Source organism: Erythrolamprus reginae, chromosome 3 (assembly GCF_031021105.1).
Source record: "Erythrolamprus reginae isolate rEryReg1 chromosome 3, rEryReg1.hap1, whole genome shotgun sequence".
In the NCBI taxonomy this organism is placed as follows: domain Eukaryota; kingdom Metazoa; phylum Chordata; class Lepidosauria; order Squamata; family Dipsadidae; genus Erythrolamprus; species Erythrolamprus reginae.
In genome coordinates, this window is record NC_091952.1 from 231,029,456 (window position 1) to 231,055,295 (window position 25,840).

The following is a 25,840-nucleotide window of genomic DNA, read 5'->3' on the forward strand; positions in this document are numbered from 1 at the left end:
AACTTATAGTAAGTACCATTATTTTAAATAATCATTTTTTTTCTTCTGATTACCATTTTTTGGGGAGGCTTTAACACAATTATTTATTTTTAATATGAGAATTTCATGCTGGAATATATGTGATTGCATACTTCAGTGGCAGTTTCTACATAGCACTCTTGTTCTGAGATATATTCTGCCTGTTTAAAATTGCAGATATTGATTATAGTAAAAGTTTTCCAGTAAACAAATACGTAAACCAGAAAATATTTTTATTGAGGTCCTCACATATTTTGATCCATATATATTATAGACAATCTTTTTCTCTTGATAACGAAATAGTCAGATTCACAATAATTAGTGATGAGGTTCTATTTTAATGAAACTTGTTAAGTGTATACACGTGCATGCACAACATGAAATGCATAAGATTAAGTAAGAGTGTACAACAGCCATGTTAACATCTGAAAATATTATCTCAAGAAAATAATTAGACCACTTATTCATGTACTATTTATAGTCATTATTTTATTCAAGGCTGATCAATAAAAGCTTAAAGTTAAAATCCACGTGAAAGTGCTAATTGAAAATTTGTGTCTGTACATATATATCATGAGGGAGGAAGCCCTGACTCTTTCAGTTTTTGGCAGGTAGATGAAAGCCCCAAAATTGATTAGTTTCATATCTTCCAAGCAACAGTAGACTGGCTCTTCTTCTAACTACATAGTATACAGAGTCCTTCAGGAGTTGCGCGGCATATAAATTAGATAAATAAATAAATTAGATAAATAGATAGTGTATGGAATTAACTTACCAAAGATATTCAGTGAAGCCATTATCGATATCAGTTCTGATATAATTTTTTTCAACGTAGTTGTGTCCTGAATACTATATGGAACAAAGCAAAAATGTCAAACCACTGAAGAAAACAAGTACATGAGGATAGGAAGAATAAATGGAGAATATCAGAATTATAGTCGTGTCTAGGCTCCAACTGGGATTAATAATAGAAAACATTTATCAGCCTTACACATTAGGAATTGCCTGAGAAGACATGATGATGTAGCCATCTTGCTGAGGCTTAGTTGGTGTAAGACTGGTTAAAAGTTGTTTATATGTTTGTAAAGAGGAAAGACAGTACATTTGTGTGTGTGTGTGTGTGTTGTCAAAGACACTACTCTGTTCAAAAAGATCTGGCCAACGCCTGACCTTGAATAATTTAATTAAAGGTCCTATAATATTTAATCCTCTATCCCAGTGGATGTACCCTACCCCTGTCCTTGTAGGGATTTTTTTCATTGCTTTACTTGCTCCAGCCCTAACCAGGTGCTGTTAATTACCCAAGCTCTTTCATTGTTACCCTCTCTGTGAAGAATGTTTTCAAGGCCTAAGTCTTTGCAGGGTTTGTTTCATTACTCTAACTTGCTCTGAGTAAGTTTCTTTCAGCTTTTTCACTGTTACTCTCTGCAAAGAAGAATGTTTTCCAAGCCCTTAGTCTTTGCAGGGGTTTTCCTATTGCTCTACTTGCAATGTAAGGAAGATCTGAGGAAGGCTATGCCGGTGGGATTGGCTGGGGTATGAGTTCAGATGTGGGGGTTAGCTTTCCACCTGGTTCTTTTCTTTTAAAGAGAGAAATAGAAAAAAGGGGGCTGGCGAATAACAAGCGTCCTCGCCACCCTTCTCTAGAGAAAGAAATGTGTATTGCAGTGTAAAGACAGAAAGACAGAATTACACTGCAATTGATGGGAGAGACACATTTCTTTCTCTAGAGAAGCTGGTTATTCGCCAGTCCCCTTTTTTCTCTCGCTCTCTTTAAAAGAAAAGAACCTGATGGAAAGCTAGCCGCCCACAGCCGAACTCACACTCCAGCCAATCCCAGGTGTGTAGCCTTCATCAGGTTTTCCTCAGTTGGGCTTGACTTCCCACTCACGGCTGCTATGTCTTCAGAGCTTAGAGCTGTCATGCAGTTGCAGAGCGATGCCATCTCTAAGTCCAGCTAGAGCAGAAGGGAGTGTGAATCTGAACTGTGAGGTGGGTGGGTATGGAGTGGGGGGGGGAGAGAACCAGAAGGAGAGCCAAGTCTGGCATGACTGATGGAAGAATTCTGGGAGTTGAAGTCCACAAGTCTTTTAAAGCTGCAAGTAGGAAGACCCCCAAGTTAGAGGTTAGGAGTGCGAGGGTCTTCAAACCTGGCAAGTGTAAGGCTTGTGGACTTCAACTCCCATTTCTGAACTAGCATGACTGGTGGAGGAATTCTGGGAAATGAAGTCCACAGGTCTTGAAGCTGTCAAGTTTGAAGTATGTAAAAGGTGTACATGGTTTTAAAAAGTATACATGGTTGTAAAAAGTATTCTGATGAACTGGAATTTTATTAAACAATATAATACTACACAATTTGGTTCAGAATACTTTTTTCTTTGCTTTCCTCCTCTAAAATCTAGGTGCCTCTTATACACCAAAAAATACAGTATATTAGAACTAATGTGAACTACCAATAAAGTTCATCAAGACACCTATTTACAATGTTAAGAATTTTTTTCAATAAATACTGGCTATTTTACATGAATAATTTAAAATTACATGCTTACTTTGTAGTGGGTAGATTGTTTGGAATTTCATTTTATTTCCAAATAAGATTGGTCAGTTATCGGGCAATAACATTGTATACAACAGCACAACAATTTCAAGCTATGGCAAAAACAAATTGAAATATTCAGGAAACAACTTTACCCTATTGCATTAGAATCTGGCTTTATTTATTTTTTTCAAATTTCTCTCATTAATTAAGAGGCTATGGATTTTCATTTTACAATTACAGTGATACCTCATCTTACAAACGCCTCATCATACAAACTTTTCGAGATACAAACCCGAGGTTTAAGATTTTTTTTGCCTCTTCTTACAAACTATTTTCACCTTACAAACCCACTGCCGCCGCTGGGATGCCCCGCCTCTGGACTTCCGTTGCCAGCAAAGCACCCGTTTTTGCACTACTGGGATTCCCCTGAGGCTCCCCTCCATGGGAAACCCCACCTCCGGACTTCTGTGTTTTTGTGATGCTTCAGGGGAATCCCTGCAGTGCAAAAAACGAGGGCTTCGCTGGCAACGGAAGTCCTGAGGTGGGGTTTCCCAGCGAGGGTAGCCTTAGTGAAATTGCAGCATCACAAAAACACAGAGGTCCGGAGGTGGGAGGGGAGGCTCAGGGGAATCCCAGCAGCGCAAAAACGGGCACTTCGGCTGGCAAAAGGGCTTGCACACATTGAATTTGGGGCTTGCACACATTGAATTTGGGGCTTGCACACATTAATCGCTTTTCCATTGATTCCTATGAGAACCATTGTTTCGTCTTACAAACTTTTCACCTTAAGAACCTCGTCCTGGAACCAATTAAGTTTGTAAGACAAGGTATCACTGTATCTGATTACAGAGATTTATAGAATGCTAAAGCATTTTCCAAAATGCTGCATCAGATGCCAGAATTTAAATAACCAGCATATATATTAATGACCAGAAAAAACTGTTAAGATAAAGAACGCGACAGTCTGCATTTGATTACTAAAGATCATTTTAGAGATTAGCAAAGGGATTTGCTCATTTCCCCCACTATAACATTGATGCTTTTGTTTCTTCAAGGAATGTGGAACATGGGTCTCGGGGGACCCGATCTACTCCTGCACATTACAATACCATGAATCGAATGGATAGACATCGAATAATGGATGACCACAACTGTCCAGACAGAGAGAGGTAGATATTCTGAAGCACCAGAGTAAACAATGGAAACAGAGTCTACAGACAGAGACATTTCAGTTCTCTGGTTTACAAAATTAAGGGTAGAAAAATATTGATCTCTTCCTGTTTTTGAAATTACTATTTTGTAACAGGCATTTTGTTGTATATTATGTATTCATTCTATGCATTTTTCCTGTCAGAAAATTAGAAGGTTAAATATCTTTTAACTTAAAGAAGTTAGGGTTCTATTCTATGAGGCTTTTATTTTATTTTAATTAATTTAATTGTGAATAATAATTCATTTAAGGTCAATAATAACAATTAGTCTGTTAAGGCCTTTAGAAATAGGAATATATAATAATTTATCAATCATATCATAATTTAATATGTATATATCAAATAATTGGAAAGCTTCCTGGTACGTTCTATACTTGTTTTTACCATCAATTGCCTCTGCATAAATAGATACTAAATAATATATTTATCCTGTATCTTTTAGGGAGCATTTTTCTCCGGATAGAAAACACATATAATACAGCTGTTGATCTCCAGATTATATTCATCTCATAGATAGGACCTAGTGCAAAAGGCTCTTTTGGGGATCTCTGTTAAATATAATATTTCTTCTCTTATAAATACATACCAATATATTTATTTTCATTATATTTCCATGGTTTGATCTGTATATTTGAATTAGAGATGGGGCCAGAATCAATTTTGCTATTTTCTCCTTCCATGCCTATGGCAAAATGTGCATTCCTTACAGCTGAAAAGCTGTTGCTTTTGTGGCTTGGATGGGGGAGGGGAGGTAATCAAATCCCCTTAATCAGAATCAGGTGAATTTCCTGTTTGCGTTTCTTCTTACATATATTCACACTACTGATCCAGGATTCTTGAGATATCAATGCTCTGCCAGTATATCAGCCAAGTCACATACCTCCCAGAGACCAATTAGAGCACACAGAGTTGGCTTCCTCCAGGTCCGGTCAGCTAAACCAGTGTTTCCCAACCTTGGCAACTTGAAGATATTTGGACTTCAACTCCCAGAATTCCCCAGCCAGTGAATGCTGGCTGAGGAATTTTGGGAGTTGAAGTCCAGATATCTCCAAATTGCCAAGGTTGGGAAACACTGAGCTAAACAATGTAGGTTGGCGGGACCATGGGGGCGAGCCTTCTCTGTTGCCGCCCTGACTTTATGGAAATCTCCCCGCCCCCCGAGGTCTGTATGGCCCCCACCCTGCTGGCCTTTCCTAAGGCCACAAAGACCGAGCTATGCTGACAGGCCTGGGAGCCCTAAATCAATCCACCAGCTTGTCCATATATGTGAATTTGGTATGAATGATTAGTACGTGTTGTTGAATCGTTTTTTAAATTTTAATTAGGATTTTAGTAATTGCTCATTTCTTCTTTGAGTACATTTTATTATTGTCATTGTCATTGTAATTTTATATTTTAAGCCGCCCTGAGTCCTTCGGGATTGGGCGGCATAGAAGTCAAATTAAATGAATGAATGAATGAATGTGCTCTTAAGAAAAACTTAATGCACAGGTACAGTATATGTGGTACATTGCTCAACAATAGCAACTGTGAGAGGGATCTTGGAGTCCTAGTGGACAACCATTTAAATATGAGCCAGCAGTGTGCAGCAGCTGCCAAAAAAGCCAACACAGTTCTAGGCTGTATTAACATAGGGATAGAATCAAGATCACATGAAGTGTTAATACTACTTTATAAGGCCTTGGTAAGGCCACACTTGGAATACTGAATTCAGGTTTGGTCGCCACAATGGGTAAAGGATGTTGAGACTCTAGAAAAAGTGCAGAAAAGAGTGACAAATATGATTAGGGGACTAGAAGCTAAAACATATGAAGAACGGTTGCAAGAACTGGGCATGGCTAGTTTAATGAAAAGGAGGAACAGAAGAGACATGATAGCACAGAGGCTCTGGGAGGGCATTTTTTCTCAGAGTCAGAGAGAACGGAGCCCCAAGCGCTGCCTTCAAACCCATGCAAACCAGTCCTACTTTCAAAGGGGGATGGCGGCGGGTCCTAAATGGTGGGAAAAGGGCTTTTGGAGTGCAGGCTGAAACGTAGGGCATGCAGGGCAAGGGGGGGATGCCAAGCGGCTTTTAAATGAAGATAGAGGGAGTTCCGCCAGCCCCCTTTGCAAGCAAGACTGGTTTGCACGGGCTTGAAGGCAGCGCTCCGAATGAAGTTGCCTCTGCCAGGGAGAGGCGGCCCCTTCCACTGCCGCTTGGCCGAGCCATTTTTCGGCCTGCTGGGAGGGCTCCTTGGGCAACACCTGCCAGTCTCCCACGGGGAGGGAAGCAGCCAAGGGCTGCCGTGTGGCCTCGGGGCAGCCGCTAAAGCATGGGAAGGCTGCCACTGCCACTGCCCAACTATTTCCCCCCCCATGTAGCATTTGATGTATAAGATGCACCCAATTTTTGATTCACTTTTTAAAAGTAAAAAGGTGCGTCTTATACACAGAAAAATACGGTGTTTTTCTTTTTAAAAAATTAAGGCCAAGGTGTATAGTGCATTTCTGTTCTGGATAAAAATTGTTTATCCTAAGTGTTCATATTGAGTTGAGATCTTGGGGATTCAACATTAAAAAAAACCCCTGGAAACATGGATACTGATAAAACTGTCAAAAATCACTCAAGGTGTTGTATCTTATTTTGTTTATGCAAGCAGTTACACTCTGACCAAGTTAGAAAACTTTTGTAATATAGAAATTAATTTTAATTATTTCTTGCCCATAGAAATATTTGAAAGAGGGATTTATGTAAATTCATTTATGATTTAGGAGATTGTGGTACTACAAGCTTAAGAATAATGTTTGTGCTTAAACCTGTTTTGAAAAATATAGTAAATCTGTAGTTTTTTGTTATTGCAAAACATTAGAGGAAATATAAATAGGGCCAACTCATGTCATATTTTTTCCTCTGCATCCATGGAATTCAGGCTCTTAATTTCTCTCACTATTTTCTAACCAGTAATAGCAACCAGATAAGAGAATTTAGGCTAGAGGCAGCATCTGATTCCAAGTCATTCAGAAATATTTGTGACATAGTAAAAATGCAGCCTTAGATCTTAATCCTGATTTAACATTATAAACAATGCAGTGCATTAAAAATTTTAAGCAGTACTGTAAATTTATTAGAAGTATTGTAATGACATAATATTATTGACTTATAAATGTGATTTAATTAAAAATAATGATAGATTTAATATGCTGTGCTTGCTTTGAAAATGATTTGGGAAAAGCGCTTTAGAACTTGCTTCAATAAGAGAGCAAGATCTTTATATTGTTCATGAAAGCATCCAACTTTGCTTAGCCATAGACTATGTTGCTTTCTTACTAATGATATTTGGTGATTGGATGAAAATATTAGATTTATTCTCCCTAAATGTTTTAGAGAAAAAAGATAGTAACTCGACTGTAGGAAATACGGCTTTAGTAACCGAATAGTCACTACCTGACTCTGTAGTATCATCAGCCAACCCCCAAAACTTTACCCTTAGACTATCCACTGTTGACCTCTCCCGATTCCTAAGAGGTCAGTAAGGGGTGTGCATGAGTGCACCAGCGTGCCTTCCGTCCCCTGTCCTAACGTTTCTCTTTTACTAGTATCATGTATATAAACATTGTGATATCTTTGTCTAATACCAATATGTACTTGACATAAACAAATAAATAAATAAATTCCTGTTTGATATTATCAATATATCTGAAAGGAATTATACTATATATATTCACTTTCTAACATGAGATTCATGAGACTTTTCACTGGAAAAACCTGATGTCTTGAGGGAAAATACCACAACAATTAAAGTTGTTTTGTCTACAAGTCTAATAAATAATAATAATAATAATAATAATAATAATAATAATAATAATAATAATAGAGACATCTCCCCTAGGCTTTTATATTTTATGTTGTTGGTATGTATGTGTTGCATGGGTTTAAATTGTTGGGGTTTTATATATTGTTCTCTTTTAATATTAGATTTGTTGCAATGTTATATTGTTTTTGATTATTGTTGTGAGCCGCCCCGAGTCTTCGGAGAGGGACAGCATACAAATCTAATTAATAATAATAATAATAACAACAACAATAACAACAACAATAATAATAATAATAATAAATAGGCAGGAACTTGATGATTTAACAGCTAGGAAGAGGGGGGGGGGGAAGTACCTCACAGAAGAATAATCCATACACCATACAGGCAAAATTGGGAAGAGAAAAAGAAGGTGATTTGGGAGAAGACAAGCTGAAATGTTGAATAACTAGAATGGATCTGGCTATTGGTAACCCTTTTATAAAACCAGCTGGTTCTACCAGTGAGACTGTAGGAGGACAAAATTCCTCTTTATTTGAGAAAAAGAAAGAAAAAAAGATAGCAAACCTTGATTTATTATTCTCTTGCAAACAATGTTTTTTTTCTTACCATAGTTACATTAGTAGGCGAAATCTTGTATATCTCCTGTCTTTAGAACTCATTACAGCTTACTGAAAAAGCATCAATTAAATAGGGAGGACAGACCATGCTTTTCTTTTCATCACTAATATAAACTATCCTGTAGCAAAACACAAGACCAGGTTTATCTATTTAAATTAACTTTAAAAAATAAAAATAAAACATATTTTAATGGGCACATACAGTACTTACACTAGACAGGTTATCAATGGCACCTGTTTTCTGAGACAGCTTGGTGGGCCATGTTGAAAGTCAGATCACTTTGGTCTCCACAATATAAGTATAGTGACACTTGGAAGATTGCAGCATCTATACCCCAAGTGATATATGACATTGCATTTTGTAATTACATTGCTTAGTAAGAGAAATTCTAATCTCAATTACCATCGGTAAATGGTGACTACCTGTGTAGGATAAAGTGATCAAATGTGAATGTCCACTGCTAGAACTTACCAAATGCAGTGGGCATTCAAGTTTGACTCCTTCCTTCCTTCCTTCCTTCCTTCCTTCCTTCCTTCCTTCCTTCCTTCCTTCCTTCCTTCCTTCCTTCCTCCCTCCCTCCCTCCCTCCCTCCCTTCCTTCCTATGTCGCCCTTCTCCAAGGACTTGGGGCAGCTTTCAGCATATAATATAACAATACAGTACAACAGCAAATCTAATTAAATTTAAAATTACAGTCTAAAAATCCAATATTTAAAAACAATAATACCAACATATATCTCATTTCGTTGGCCAGGGAGCTGAGACATAATTGCCCCAACCCTGGCAACATAGGTGAGTCTTAAGACTCTTACGCAAGGCAAGGTGGGTGGGGGCAGTGCAAATCTCCAGGGGGCATAGTTCCCTCTAAGCTGAGCAGTGAGCAATCACTCACTTAAAAATCACCATCAACTCAGAGTTTTCCAAACCTGCCCAGAAGCCGAGAGGGAAAGAGTGAGAGGGAAGGAGAGAGAGAGGAAGAGAGGAAGAGAGAGAAACAGATAGAAAAAAGAGAGGAAGGAAAAGAGAAAGAAAAAGAATGGGAGTAAGGAAGAGAGAAAGAAAATCAAAATCTAGTTTGAAACTAGCTCAACTATTTAAGTGGCATTTTGATATTGATAGAGTTGCCCTATTATGAGCTCACTGTTATAGACACACAGTACAGTATTTTATTTTGAAATTCTCTGAGGCAAAACAGGGTGGGTTTTTTGTTTGTTTGTTTGTTTGTTTGTTTGTTTGTTTGTTTATTTATTATTTCTGTGCCGCTCAGTCCCGAAGGGACTGCCGCTCAGACACTATACATTTCTGCCCACCCCCCCAAAAAAAATTAGAGGGAACACTGCCAGGGGGAGCTGATTTCCACGTGTGAATCACCTGCATTTTCATTCATTCAAGTTTTCTGGGACTGTTAGCCTTATTCCAGTTCACGTGTTGAGCCAACAGCTGTCAGTCCTTTACATATCCTTCTACTGAGTACATTCCTGGTGTTGCTTCTTGAAATGCTAATTGTTTGTGAGTGATGTGACAACATCTTCAAACTTATTTGCAATGTTATGATGAATTGATGAAAATTATTCAGTGTGGATGCTCCAATGAAACAGCAGAGTAGCCTATTTAGCTCCCTATGTGAGTTAACAATGGGAGGATTCATAAAAAGATGGTATTATGCCAGAAATGCTGTGAATCAGGCTACGGATCTATCAAATTACTTTTCATTGGCTTCATGACACTTGTAGTGTGAAAACACCATAGTTGCACAATGTAAACACTATCTATGTGAGCTGATAAAATTTTTCTGAAGTTTTTTTCTGCCAGCAAATGTCCTAATTTGGTTGCAAAGACAGGAGGAAATATCTCTACTTTGGGGTTAGAATCAAGCTATACTTTTTTTAGAGTCAGTAGTTAGGCAGTACCAGGTTGGCAATTGGATCAATGATTAGTAATAATAAACCCTCAGAAGACAACTGGAATGCCCAGAAGAGCAGTTGCACACAAGTTCCAGAATAAATGTGAGATCTTTCTGTACAATTAGGATGCAGCTCTAGTAGGTTTTAATATGAATTGATCCAGAGACAGATCAACAGAGTCTAATTTAGGATCATAGCTAAAAGAAACAAAAGGCACCCACAGCACCCACATCTGGTAAATGGGATGTGACAACGGCAGAGAAATTAGTTATCTTTGTCAGAGTTCAGACAGCTGGTTTGAGACTTCAAGCTAAGAGCAGAGCAAAGAGCCAGATCCGGTATTGCCAGTCTCTTGATTGAAGTGTCGCTAACCTCTGTTGCTGAGAAATCTTTTTTCTATCATTTAGATCTCTTGGTTCATTGTAGGTCAAGCCACTCTGCCATTGTGGGTCAAGCCACTCTTGGTTCACTGTAGGTCAAGCCACTCTTATTACATCTGAGTCACCTGCTCCTTTTCATTAGATCCCTGGTCTATTCCAGGTGGTTGGAGCTTTTGAGCCTTATTCTTTGCCAGGTCAGGCTGTTCAGCCCCTGATTCTGATGAGTTAGAAGTAGACCATAACAAGGAGGCAGGTGTTATGAGCTGCTGCTGATGTATTGTGCAATCTGGGTGAGCTATCCCTTAATTGTGTGTGTGCGTGTGTGTGTGTGTGTGTGCCTGTGCTCAAGGTATATACTCAAGAGTATTGACCTCATGGAAGGTCTTCAGTGAGACTGATGTCACTTCTGTTAAATAAATTGTCTGCCAGTAAGGGCTGTTTTCTCTTCTGCAGCCAAAGTACAAATAGTCAGAGAGGCCTGCAGATGGATGGAAATGGACAATCTTGCAGTAGGCAAAGTGAAGTTATGCAGACCACTGATCTCAGGTTCTTTCTGTTCACAGCATTCCTATACAGGAATGTCAGGCTCTCTTTAAAAAAAATATAAAAATTTATTATAAGACAGAAAAAAGAAAAAATATAAAAGGAATACATTAAGGATATCGAAAGTATAAAAAATGCATACCTATTTACAATGTATTAAAAAGGGGGAAATACGCTATTATTTCTGCAATACATACCTATTTACAATGTATTAAAAAGGGGGAAATACTCTATTATTTCTGCAAATAATCCTGAATTAAAACAGATATAAAGAAAATATTTTATCACAATCCTTTAGAACTAATATTTGAACCAAACTGCAAGTTGACAAAAGTAGGCAATGTTATAAGAGTTAGTAAAATTCATAATGTAATAATTAGCAAGAACTTTTAACAATCTGAAGCAATGCAGGTAGTCTTGCACTTAACAAAAGTCCATTTAGAGACTGTTCAAAGTTACAATGACACTGAAAAAGTGACTTATGACTGTTTTTCACAGTACAACCTTTCCAGCAATCCCATGACCATGTGATCAAAATTTAAATGCTTAGCATCTGATTTATCCACTGCACTGATTCAGTTAACAACTATGGCAAGAAAGTCCTCTCGTAAAATGGGATAAAACTCACTTAACAAATGTTTCACTTAACCCCAGATATTTTGGGCTCAATTATGGTCATTAAGTCAAAGACTACCTGTACCTTTATGGCTTATCAGACAGCATCTAGTGATACTTTTTTTTTTTTAGCAAGTCAGTCCTTGTATCCTCTTTCTTCTGTCTCTCAATATTTTTTCTGTTAAACAGCTGAATTTTAAGAAAAGACTGCTTCCATCTTTATGAATTTTTTAATTAGTCATTCTTATGGTAAAATCACTACAATATAATGTACTCAACTTCTGACATGCCAAGATAGTTCTGTATATCTTATTCTGGAATACAGTAATACCTCGTCTTACGAACCTAATTGGTTCCAGGGGGAGGTTCGTAAGACGAAAAGTTTGTAAGACGAAACATTGTTTCCCATAGGAAACAATGTAAAATCCATTAATCCGTGCAGGGGAAAAAAAAACCCAGCAAAAAACTGCCGCCGTCCGGCTGTCACCTTTTAAAACAGCCGGGGGGCTTCCCAGCAGCCTCCCGAAGCCGAAAGCCAAACCCGAACTTCCGGGTTCGGCATTCGGGAGGCTGCTGGGAAGCCCCCCGGCTGTTTTAAAAGGTGACAGCCTGGTTGCGGGGCTTCCCAGCGGCCTCCCGAATGCCGAACCTGGAAGTTCGGCAAAAGTTCGGGTTTGGGAGGCTGCTGGGAAGCTGCGTCGCCCGGCTGTCACCTTTTAAAACAGCTGGGGGGCTTCCCAGCAGCCTCCCGAACGCCGAACCCGGAAGTTCGGGTTTGGCGTTCTTAAGACGAAAAAAGTTTGTAAGAAGAAGCAAAAATTTTCTGAAGCCTGGGTTCGTAAGATGAGGGGTTCGTATCTTGAGGTACCACTGTATTCCTAAATATCTGTAAATACCTTGAAACCTATCCCTTAAGTCTTTTCTAAATATGATAGTGATGGGAAAGTCACCTTCATTAATCAAAGCAATAATACCTTGAATTGAGTTGCCCAACATCCACATTTCAGATGTGCCCTGGACAGGAATTAATTGCTTATAGTAGTATTGCAACAGGAGAAGCACTTTAATATATCAATCTCTTTTATGAATATTTTTTTTTCTGTATAAAAATTACACCTTTGTGCTTGTGCGCTTAGCTCTTCTATTTTATGATATATATCTATATATGTTACTCTATCTTAATTTTATTGTCTTACAATTTTATTTTTGTTTCTGCTGTGCTTTCAGTCATTATCTCACTCTGCCTTGGTCCCATCACACTCAATCCATTGACCACCATCATAGAGATGTCAGGTATCTGCTTTCCTGTGTGTGTGACTCTGTGTATAAATGCATGCTTTTACTTATATTTTTGCTTCATACTAGTTAAGTCACTGAATGGCTTAATAAAAACCTTTTGCAAATATTAATACTGTACTTGACTTTTAAAAAGTACTATCTTACATTCATTATTTGTCTAATAAATAGAGAGCATGTTATGCAACAACACTTTTTGCCCTGTTCTTGAACAGTTATGATGCTTTGTCAATAAATTTCCAGATGTTAGATTCTGCTTGATATTGCTATCACTTTTTCACTCATACCATTGTAAACCATTATTCCATATTATCATCCTCCCACCCTCTCTCTCTTTCTCTCTCTCTCTCTCTCTTTCTGTTTTTATATCAGCCAAAAATAAGATTTGCTATCCTATATTAAAGCCATTTTTAAATTTATGCTAGTAAGAAGTGTGCTTTTTCCCCATTTCCTGGAGCAAACGATTGTTTATTTTACAATATCTGTAATTTAATGCAATTAAATGCTATTTTAAAAAAATAGCCAAACACTTATCAGATTTTTAAAACATAAGAGATTTGAGGTTGTCCTTTGAGATCAACAAGGATTTTTCTATAAATGCAAAAAATCTCAGGAATTAATGACCAAATATTGTGGGAGTTTCTGTTTAATTTTTTTTGCAGTCTGTATATTATATGAGATTCCCCTATCACTGCATAAAAAGATTGTCAACACCTGAACTAGGTAGTTATATTATGATAGCTATAATATTTTACAAACTTAAAATTGTTTCCAAAAGTTTAGAGATCCCGTCTTAACAAGAAGTTCTCCTATACTGTAGCTACTAATTAAGGGAGAAGCCATTTAGACTTCAGCTATGCCTTTCTTTCTTCCTATCAGTATTTTGCATTAATAATATAGATTACATCTGGAAGAAATGAATTTCAGATGAAGATATATGTTTTCTTATTACTGGAAAGCAACTTTTGAATGATTGGGAAATGTTATATCAGAATTACCTTAATGATACTATTGGAGAGCCACTTATGTAGTTGGCTGGGGTTTTTTGCCATATTGATTGCACATTAATTATATTTGGAAGAAACTTTACTTTCCTCATACAAATTTCATTGAATAATGACTAAAATTTCTTGTAACTGTCTCTTAGGCTACTTCATATAATATTCAGAAGTGCTCAAATATTCTCTCCATTTTAAATGTTCAATCCAAAACGTGTTGATGCTTAAACTCTTATTTGGATACATACCATTTATAAATTAAAATGCAGGAATTAATGAAGATATTTTTCATAGCCTTTTATTTTCTTCTATCATTCATGTATACCTTCATGCCTGTATTCATGTGTCTGTTTCTTACTTTAGCTTCATGTTTCATTGCTTATATTTTGGCAGCAAGGATCACTCTTTGTATCCTAACTTTTGTGAAGATGCAATCAGATTACTTCGATCGCATAGGATGTGCCGTACCTATTCTGAGGGTGCTTACTATGAGTTTGAGAGGTATAACAGATACAAACTATCATTAGTTTACAACATTAGGCATAAATTCATAATATACCGATGTGTAAAAAGCTGTCACTGCTATTTTGAATGAGACGTGGAATTCAGCGAATGTGATTTCCACAGAGTGAAGAGATAATACTATTTTATACAATGTATCTGAGGCACTTAAACTTTGATATTTGTAGAATTCATGGCACAATATTAATTATTCAGTGTCGAAAATATTATTTGGGGTTTTGAATTCCTCTGATCTGGGAACTAGATATTTTCTATCTTCAATTCTGAATGGGATTACACTCTCCCATTCAGATAGTGTGCAGTCTGCAAGTCCAGCTGGCAGTTGTAGCCAGGACAATACTATCCCGTGTGCAAATTGTACCTGTTCCTGGATCAGCAGATCTAGCACTCATATCCTAGTCATTTCCCAGTTAGACTACTTCAGCATGACAACATGGGTTGCAGTTAAAGATAATCTAGGAGCTATGATAAGGTTAGAATGTCATATTGCAGGAAGTCATGGGCATATCAGTGTATGCTCATGAAACTAACCTGCTTCCCAAGCTGCACAGGCTTCCTTGTTGGCTTTTGAGTGCCTGTATATCTGTATCTTCCACATGCTCTAGGATGGACACATTTCATGTTGTCTGATGGAATCCGGAGTGTTATGCCAGGCCCTTAACAATTAGCCCCCCAGTGAGTTTAGAATGCAATTCAAACACACACACCGTCACAGATGAAAAGAAAGTAAGTTTATTCAAACAGTTTTGTGAGCACACACTCTAAAAAGAGCCAAATTTCTCTCACCCGGAAAAACATCCTTGCATGCGGCAAAGGACTAAACAACAGAGCAGATAAGGCAGCTATAGATCTTCACAGCCCCCCCACGCCAACAAATCCACAAGAGTTATTTAACTATGAAGTGTCCAAATTTCAGTAGAAGTTCTGGAATAATACGAACAGTAGCAATGGTCTTTCTCCAACAAATAAACGCCCACACGGACACTCCCCAATGCCCGTAATTTATCACCAAACACATTAACATAATTGCCTCTTGAACAGGTGTACTGCCTTATCTTCGGAGACGCCTGTGCAGCTGGTCCCTTCTTGTCATAAGCCTGCGCACACGGGCATCCACCAGTGGTTCCTCCTCTGATTCTCATGACTCATTAATTGGAGCACTGCCTGGTGGGCTGGCTGCACCCATCTCTCCCTCTAACTCATCTCCCCACTGTCTGACCCTTTGCTGTGAATCAATTTCACTGTCTGATTCAGCTGGCAATAACACAGGTCCCCTAAATCAACACCCAAATTTCCTGCTGCAGGAGCTGGTCCAAAGCCAACCACAACAGGGACTAGTGCCTTTTCTGTTACAGCACCTGTTGTCAGAATGGTCTTCACAAGATAGAGCTAGAACTGATACAACTGACACTCAATATAACTTAGATACAGAGCAGGAATGAGTATTCTACAGCCTGCCGATTTCTCATTCCCAAACTTTCCCAGGGTAATGGGTTCCTGGCCATTTTGATAGGAGAAATAAAAATCTAATGTAAGCTTCAGTAGTATTTTCACATCGAAACAATGAAGTCTAATTTATTATACATATAATAAACAAATAATTTCTGTGGCTGACGGTTGTTGCAATTCCAGTGTTGATCAGAAATTATCTACAAATTGAAAATGAAGAAGCTGTTGAATGTAAGGTCATCACAGGCATATGGGTCTCGTCTGAATATGGAATTATTTGAAAAATAGCTGTTTTCAGGACACAAATTATTTTTACTTTGTATTGTGCTAAAAGTAGCCTGATATTTGCTGGCCATTATCATGCATCGGGAGAAGTATGCAAGGCTATTCTAAAATATCTTTACTGTTTATTTTATGCTCAGGAGGAGTAGGAAGGAGGGAAGAGAGCCTAATGCTTATGTTGATGACACGTTTATTTCCCCTGCTCTCGAAAGGTATTTACTTATAGATAGATAGACATGTGAATAATAGATATTTAACCATGTTGAAGACTACAGTAGACATGGGTTTATAGAGTACAGATGATCAACTTCAGATGACTCATAGATTATGGGAATCTTAATTTGATTTAACATACTGTAAATATGGTAGAAGAATATACACTTTCAGGATAATTAAGGATAATCAGAAGTGTGCAAAATGTTTTGCATTATAACCAACTTGAACTAAAAACAGGCTGCTTTGACTTTTCAATGATTTTGTAACTACAGTGGTACCTCATCTTACGAACGCCTCTTCTAACGAACTTTTCAAGATACGAACCCGGTATTTAAGATTTTTTTGCCTCTTCTTCCGAACTATTTTCACCTTATGAACCCAAGCAGCTGCTGCTGGGATGAAGGGGTTTTCCCCCCTCTTTTTTTGAAGAAAGAAAAGGGAGGGGCTGCTTGGAGTAGGAAACATTTTGCAGAGAACAACGTGCTTGCAAAGGAACTGAAAGGGTGTCTTTTTAAGAAAGAAAAGGGAGGAGGGAGGGGCAGCTTGGGGGAGGAAAAATTTTGGTGCTTGCAAAGGAACTGAAAGGGTGTCTTTTTACGAAAGAAAAGGGAGGAGGGAGGGGCAGCTTGTGGGAGGAAAAATTTTGTAGAGAACAACGTGCTTGCAAAGGAACTGAAAGGGTGTCTTTTTACGAAAGAAAAGGGAGGAGGGAGGGGCAGCTTGGGGGAGGAAAAGTTTTGTAGAGAACAACGGTGCTTGCAAAGGAACTGAAAGGGTGTCTTTTTAAGAAAGAAAAGGGAGGAGGGAGGGACAGCTTGGGGGAGGAAAATTTTTGTAGAGAACAACGTGCTTGCAAAGGAACTGAAACGGTGTCTTTTGAAGAAAGAAAAGGGAGGGGCACCCCCATTGCCTTTCTTCCTTCCCACTCACCCTTTAGCCTAGCCTTGCTTCTTCCACCCGCCCCCTTTAGCTGCTCCTCCCTGCCCACTGTTCGCCTCCCTTCTAAAGTTTGGGATTTTCCTGAAAGATTTGCACGCATTATTTGCTTTTACATTGATTCCTATGGGAAACATTGTTTCATCTTACAAACTTTTCACCTTAAGAACTTCCTCCTGGAACCAATTAAGTTCGTATGATGAGGTACCACTGTATTTCAAATTCATCTGATCTTAAAATGTTTTTGTGAGTGGAATACTCTATAAGATTGGAACACTTCTGGTGAAGCTTGAACAATCTATTTAATACCCAAGGTGATTAAGTTTGAACTGTTTGCTCATCTCTAAGATTAATGTAATTCAGTTTTAAATAGTTTTAAAAATAGCATTAGCATTTAGATTTATATACCGCTTCACAGTGCTTTGGCCAAGGATGCTATACAAAGCCTACCTGTCATATAATTTATTTAATATCTGTACAGTTTACTACTTATATAGATATTGGCAATTTTATAACTTCGCTATCTTTTGTTGCTACTATTATTTATAACAGTATGCAGATCACTATCAGATTTATTGGGCAAATTTATAAAGAATTATTAAAATAAAATAAATTTAATAAATAAATTTACCCAGACAAAATACAAAGTCAGAGTTGTTCTATTGATGGGAAGGCTTTATTTTATGTCCAGTAATAGGTACCATAAATGATACCTATTGCAAAGACTTATGATAGATTTTTTCCATATCCCTTGCCTTTGCAGAGTTCTTGTGCCAGCTACAGCATACTCACAATCAGATGGAAAATAAGATTGTGATGAGTGTTAGGCTGTGCAAATTGTACCTGAAAAGAAAATAAGAGTCCTTATTTGGACCAAATGCTGTGTTAAATAAATATGGTGTCATGTAATATTTCTATCAAGATCTGACATATACTTATTTTTTTACTTAAGATATTTCACACTCTGCAAATCAACTTTAGATGTCTTGAATTTATATTATATTATATTATATTATATTATATTATATTATATTATATTATATTATACTATACATTTATTATATATTATATTAAATAATTATATTATTATATTAATTATGTTATTAAAACATTACATATTGGATAGTTAAATGCCTTGACCAAAAGGTAATACTTTTGATTTTTTTCAAAATATTTAATCCCCCAAATGTATTTCACAATCTAGTGAAAAGAATGTAAGGGCAACATTTGAGACCCTTGCCTGATTACTGAGATAAAAATACATCTCATGAAAAAAATTGTTTGGAAAATAACATCATACTTATAACCTGTCTTTATTTTAACTGCATTGCAAAGGTATTACAATGGTGCAAGTTCTTGGGCAGATCATGTAGTCAATGGTACAGCTGAAAATCACAGGTGAGTAAAGAGAAAAGTATTATGAATCTGTAATATAGGATATGTATTTAAAATTTAAATAGAGTATTATTTTAGTTTATATTTTATTTCTCCCCTTTTAAAACCCAATTATATGAGCATTAGATTTTAGTAATATTTTTACAAATCCAGTTGATACTCTATATCTACAGGAATGCATGCAGCCCTCAGGTTCCCATTAGTAGCCCTAAAACAGCAATGACAAACCTTTTTTTGCTCAAGTGCCAAAGGGGTTGCACACATATGTGTGTCCACACCCATAATGCAATACCCTCCATCCCCATCCCCGCGTGCATGCACCCCCTACGCTGCCTCCCCCTGCACATGCACGCAGGCCTTACTGAAGTCTCCGGACATCTGGTAGGTCTATTGGGCTGTTTTTTGCTGTCCCCATGCTTCAGAAAATCTGTGAATGATTAAAAAAGGGCCCAATTGGCTTACTGGAAGTTTGTTTCCAAACCTCCACTATCTACAATGAGGCTTTACTGAAGCCTGGGGAGGGTGAACATAATCTTCTCCGCCCATTGGAAGGCCGCAAATCTGTTGACCAACGCACACATGCACACTGGAGCTGACATAGGGCAATGCCTTGCATGCCTTAAGACATTGATGGTGAACCTTTTATTCCTTGGGTGCTGAAAAAGTGTGGGCACATGCTGTCGCTTGTGCACAAGTGCCCACACCCATAATTCAATACCTTCAGTGGGCAAAAACAGCTTCCCCTGCCCCTGGGAGGCTCCCTGGAGGCTGGAAATGACCTGTTTTCCAACTTCTGGTGGACTGAGTAGGCTTGTGTTTCACCATCCTCAGGTTCCAAAGGCTTCCCTGGAGCTGGGGGAGACTACAAATGCCCTCCCCCATCCCCCTGGAGGCTCTCTGGAAGCCAAAATGCCCTCCCAGAGCCTCTGTGGGAACCAAAAATGGCTGGCACACAAATGCACATTGGAGCTGAGCTAGGGCAATGGCTCATGTGGCAGCAGATATGTCTCTGAGTGCCACCTGTGGCATAGGTTCTCCATCACTGCCCTAATATGTCTCCTTGTGCCACAGGTTTGCCATCATGACCATGTAAGTTCTCTCCATTTTGGTCACTGAAATTACATAGTTTCCTGCCATTTGAAGGTACTGGTAGGAACCTAATGAAATCTATAATGTAAGTCCTAATTAGTATGTTAACATTGGGAAAAAAAACCAAGAAATCTTGGCTATTTGTTTAGTTATTATTTTAATTGTATTTGAGTATCAGGATTGTCATATCAAAAAATATCAGTAAATGGATTCACCTTTTGGGAAGAAATTTCATGAACCCACTCTGGTAGACATTAGTAGACTTTCAGGGGGTTTTCGTGTTTTGAGAGAGGGATTTTCTTGGTATTTTTATTCTTCTATAACAGCCTAAAACAATCTTACTGCTTTAGATTAAAACAGTGGAAAGAAGATTCGGTCACAAGTTTATAATCTAAAAAATAAAACAAAAAATGAAGGAAAAATAAGCCAATTTCTGGTATAATTTCATAAAGTGAAGTAAATAGAGATCTCCCAAACTTTTTTCAACTTTATGTATTAAAAGACCTCTAATGTCCCTTCCAATCTGTTATTCTGTTAATTCTGTAATGGACAAATTTATTTACCTCCCAATCTAATTTGAAACCATTATATTTATTAATAGAGCTCACCTATCAATACATCTTATGATAGTGATGTATTAAAATATCTCAAATAGGGGTACATAAAATTAGGTGTCACTTTAGACATAAGTCATGCCAAGAACATAATTATTTCATTGACTTATTGTGGACAGAAAGGACAAAAGAAAAACTTGGAAAATTACATAAAAATGAAGAAGTGCTTGAAAACTTACATAACTATAGTTTAAAAAGCCAGAGTACTTTGTTGAATAATATACAGTGTGCTTGCACCACTTCTGACTACAGATAATTCTTCACCTATGACCATTCTTCAACAGCTATTCCAATTTAGGACAGTGCTGAATGAATATGGTGGTTACAACCCTTCATCTAAGTGATCTGGGGAATTGTCAACTGGTGGCATAGGAAGATTTTGGAGGGGTGATTTTGGGAGCAATTTGGGGTGGAATAAGAAGCATCTGGACGGGTGATTTTGGGAGCATTTTGGGGCTGCATAGGAAGCATCTATGTTCTGCCCGCGTGTTTCAACCACTCGTAATTACAGGGTAATTAGTCCAGGAAGACACACACCACACGATAAAAGGAAAACCCAAAAGTTTTTATAAACAGAAAAACAGAAACAGCTCCCTTTTTAAATGTCAAAGGGATTTTCTGGTACACACAAGACACAGGTTAAATGCAATCCAATTGCTCACCCAATAACTGAGAAATTGAGTCCAATTCTAAAGTCCAGAGAGTCTACACACAATCTTGAACAGCACAAAAACCACGATCTTGACGAAACAATGAATCAGATAAACTGCCACAAGGCTAAACCAGCACGCTGTTCTTTTTATCTGTAGCACTAATTATAGCAGCCCCACCACTAAAGGGGGCCTCATTTTCTCTTGTAATAATCCTTTAGTTGTTGTCTCCTATGCATCACTCTACGCATGCGTGGATGCGTCATTAATTCTTATTCAGAATGCAAGGATGATACAGATGATTGATCTCCTCCTGGGCTGTCTGCCAAACTCTCCTCTTCCCTGTCACTCACGCTTACTTGGTCAGAGGAGGCTTCATTGGCAGATTCCATTGGGAGCAAAACAGGTCTGCGGCATGTGGATGTTTCCCCCACATCCACCTGCACATTCCTTGGGGCAGGAGCTGGGCCAGAGCTAACCACAACAATCTGGATTGGTGATTTTGAGAGCGATTTGGGGCAGTGTAGGAAGCTTTTGGAGGGGTGATTTTGGAGGCGATTTGGGGTGGCACAGGAAGCATCTGTAGAGGTGATTTTGGGAGCGAGGGATGGCACAGGAAGCATCTGGAGGGGTGATTTTGGGAACGATTTGGGGTGATGGTAGCCTTAGTTAGGACCTCCATTCCTCGCTTCTCCTTGCTGTCCGTCTCCACTCTGTTAGCCTTCAGTTTGTCCGCCCACCAGTTTTTTTTAAAACCTTAAAGTTTGGATTTTCCTAATGGGTTTGCATGCATTATTTGCTTTTACATTAATTCCTATGGGAAAAATCACTTCTACTTACAAACTTTTCTACTTACGAACCTGGTCATGGAACAAATTAAGTTCGTAAGTAGAGATACCACTGTATATTCAAGCAATATTCATAATAAAGGAATTATAGTATTAAAGAATTGTCAAATATGGTGAACTATATAAGAGATAAGATTTTTATGTACTTTGATATTTTAGATACCTTGCATACTATTCTCATATAAATATACATTACATAAAGAATGTACAATTATGTAAAGTAAAGAGATCTGATGTCAGGATTTATCATTTTAAAAAAATCTAAGCAAGATTACGCTTAATATTAAATTGTTTGTTAATGTAAATTTTCAAAGATTCTAAAATCTAGATTTTAATTTTTCTCTCTAGATTTCTAATGGACTATATTAATTTGTTACAAAGTTTCCGTAAAAGTAGAGCATCTTTGTAATTGTTATCTGCTTCAAATTCATAAATTTTTGCTGCATATTTTGAAAGGGACTTTCTTGCTTTACTTTAATATTTGCTTAAGAACCCTTACACAGGAATGTCAGGAGAGATGTAGTGAAGTTCTGTATCAACATATACAGTTTGATGTATTATCTATATATATGGCAGAATATATATATATAGGTATATGTTTTCGTAGATTTTCACTGGTACAGGTATGTAGGTCTTGGCATATTCAGGTTTCTTCCCATGTAAGTTTCGGAGAACCAAAATCACCAGCCTGAAAATAATGAGTGGGACCTCATCGAAACGTCACCAGGATTCTCTGAAACTTACACAGGAAGGAACCCGAATACTGTATGCCAAGACCTATATACATACATACCTCCATACATACATACATGTGTGTGTGTATGTACGGTATGTATGTACTGTATGTATGTAACATTTTTGCTAATAATGTAAAGGAAAGGAGACTACTATAGATCTATTTTGGGTTTATTTGTCTTCATCAGGTAGCCACACCCTTTTACTAGGATTTGAACCCGGGGCCTCTGCCTTGTAAGAGAGAGGTCTTAACCATTAGGCTACAGGCTCATCTCCTGTATCAGCTTGTACGAGGGAAGGGTTATGTGTGATTTTTTTGTTGTTGAGTCATCCTGGTATATAGAAGGGCACTAAGAGTCATTAATCTAATCTTACGTAGCTTCTTCTTTGGAAATATCACACTGCTAACCAAAGCTTACAAAACATTTGTTAGACCAATTCTGGAGAATAGCTCACCTGTCTGGAACCTGCACTGTATATCAGACATTAATACAATCGAGAGAGTCCAGAAATATTTCACAAGAAGAGTCCTTCACTCCTTCACTTGCAACAAATAACTTATTTGACCAGACTTGAAATACTGGGATTAGACAATTTACAACTATGTCTGATCTAAATTAGTTCATAAAATCACATATCAAAATATCCTTCCTGTTAATGACTACTTCACCTTCAACCGCAGCAATACATGAGCATGTAATAGATTCAAACTAAATGTAAACTGCTCCAAACTCGACTGCAGAAAATACAACTTCAGCAATAGAGTGGTCAGTGCCTGGAATGCACAACCTGACTCTGTGGTTTTTTTCCTCAAACCCCAAAAACTTTAACCTTAGACTGTCTATAGTCGACCTCTCCTCGTTTCTAGGAGGCCTGTAGGAGGCATGCAAAAACACATCACTGTGCCACCATCTCCGTCCTACTGTCCTATTGTCCTCTTTTATCGTTACTTTTTTGACTTATGTTTATATAAACTATAACTGTCCTATACATGTTTGATTAAACAATCAATCAATCAAACAAACAAACAAATAGTATTGTTTCGATCTTTTCTGTGAGGCCTCAAATACAATCAAATGGAAGGAAAACTAATGAGCTGTTGATTTGGATTTAGAAAGAGATCGGTTGAAAGTGTTGAACTTTTGTAATAGAGCAGTAGTCACAACTCAGTGGTCCATTTGTGGTCCATGAGAAAATTTTGGTGGTCCGCAGAAAAATTATTTGCATTTTTCATATTGCACTAAGTACTTTTTAAAAAAATCCACATTAGTGGTCCACAGGATTTAAAATTATGAATTTAGTGGTCCCTGAGGTATGAAAAGTTGGTGACGCTTGCAATAGAGGCTCTTCTATATATCTTTATTTATATCTGTGTTATCTATATCAATATTATATCTGTTCTTCATTGGAAAACCTTTATTTTAGTGAGGCTTGATGTCTGTCTTATTAAAATGCTCAAAGGAAGATACAATTGTTCCAGCATACTGTTGCACTGTTCTTTTTATTATAACTAGCACTCCTAATAATATCTCTTTAGTAGACCTACTTATAGGTAAAAGGCCTACTTAAATGTAATCTTCGACTTGTGGCCATAATTGGAACCACAACTTCTGTTGCTAAGCAAGTTAGTTCTTAAGTTAGTCATGCTTGGTTGTTGTTGTTTTTTTGCAAGTCATTAAGGAAATCCAACAAAGCATTGGCTTTGCTAGTTGGAAGCCAGCTGGAAGGTTGCAAATGGCAATAACATGACCTGAAATCATTGTAAATTCATGTCAATTGCTAAGCATCCAAATTTAGATCACCTGACTGTGGGGATACTATAGCAATTGTAAGTGAGAGGACAAATGGTCACTAAAGGAATGGTTATAAGTCAAGGACTACTCGTAGTGTATATTTTCATCACAGGATCAGTTCACTAATATCTTCATGGAAATAGTTACATTTGGTTCTGTTGACATTTGCATCCGCAGGCAAGAATTTGACCCTAGAATCTCTTCTATATTATTTTATTTTATCGTAGTTTAAAAATAATGAATGTGTATTTATTTATTTATGTGTATTTATTTATTTATTGGATTTGTATGCCGCCCCTCTCTGCAGACTCGGGGCGGCTAACAACAGCAATAAAACAGCATATAATTGACTCTCAGTTTTTTTTCTCTTTGATAATAAATAAATAAGCAATAACATTGTAGCATATTTCTCAGTTGCTTTAAAAAAACATAAATAAACTTTATTGAATCAGACACTTCCCTCCCGCATTGAGTTTCTCTAGATGAGCTTTACTGGGGGGGAATACAAGCTATGAAAAATTTAAATCAGTTCTATACTAAAGGATAGCTTTGGAAACACATTTTGCAATTTTATGACCTCTTTGTAATACAACTATCTAGTGTCTTTTGCTCTCTTTAATACTAAATTTAAATTTTGTTTTCTGTAGAGGTAAAACTTTAAATCTTCAGTTGAAACTAGGTTCATGAGTTAAAATAAATGTATGACAGTATTTAATTGTTTTCTCAGTCAATATGTTATCTTTATTGAGAGAAAACCTTACAGAATTTATAGGATGTTTTAATAACACATTGTAAAAATCCTATTATATTATAGAACCAGTTTGTAGGCATTGACTAAAATTAATTTCTGCTTCAGCAATTTTGGATAATTGCTTGAATATTTTTCATATTTTTCCATTTGGTTTCTTGGATGTCGTTGAATCTGATGTATTGGATCTTTTTTGCACAAAAGTACAGCTTATGCCATGTGTGCGTATGTCACATACTGTTCAATAACGAATACGTTTATTCTCATATAAAATTGTTTAATTCTTGCTATAGTTATATCTGACAGTTAAACTAATACACAGTAAATGAGTAAAGTTATTCAGGATTTTTAAAATCCTTTGTTCATATTTAGTGATCCTATTGAAATGAACCATCCTAAATAACTGCTGACAGATAATGGAATACATGATTTAAAACATATTAATCTGTTTAATATTTCTAGAGAACTGCATCTTTTCTTTTGAATTTTGATTTTCCCAAAATAGTAATGTGATTTAATGCAAAATTAATAGATTTTATTCCACTGCATTATTAAACTGTCTAAATAATTTTCTTCACATGATCATTTTAAGCAAGTACAGTGGTACCTCTACTTAAGAACACCTCTACTTAAGAACTTTTCTAGATA

General features: G+C 37.2%; 1 protein-coding gene across 29 annotated transcripts in view; it reads left to right on the top strand.

Moving 5' to 3' along the window:
- Positions 1-25,840, top strand: part of RIMS2 (regulating synaptic membrane exocytosis 2) — a 361,362-nt gene that overhangs the window by 212,915 nt on the left and 122,607 nt on the right. For 18 of the 29 annotated variants that reach the window (XM_070748179.1, XM_070748182.1, XM_070748176.1 and 15 more), the window contains one exon: positions 3,613-3,726. In XM_070748179.1, the coding sequence (XP_070604280.1) occupies positions 3,613-3,726 (114 nt within the window). Of the gene's footprint in view, positions 1-3,612; positions 3,727-12,848; positions 12,915-14,308; positions 14,417-16,308; positions 16,381-18,655; positions 18,719-25,840 lie in introns of all 29 variants that reach the window. The other 11 variants (XM_070748200.1, XM_070748178.1, XM_070748203.1 and 8 more) reach the window with 3 other exon arrangements.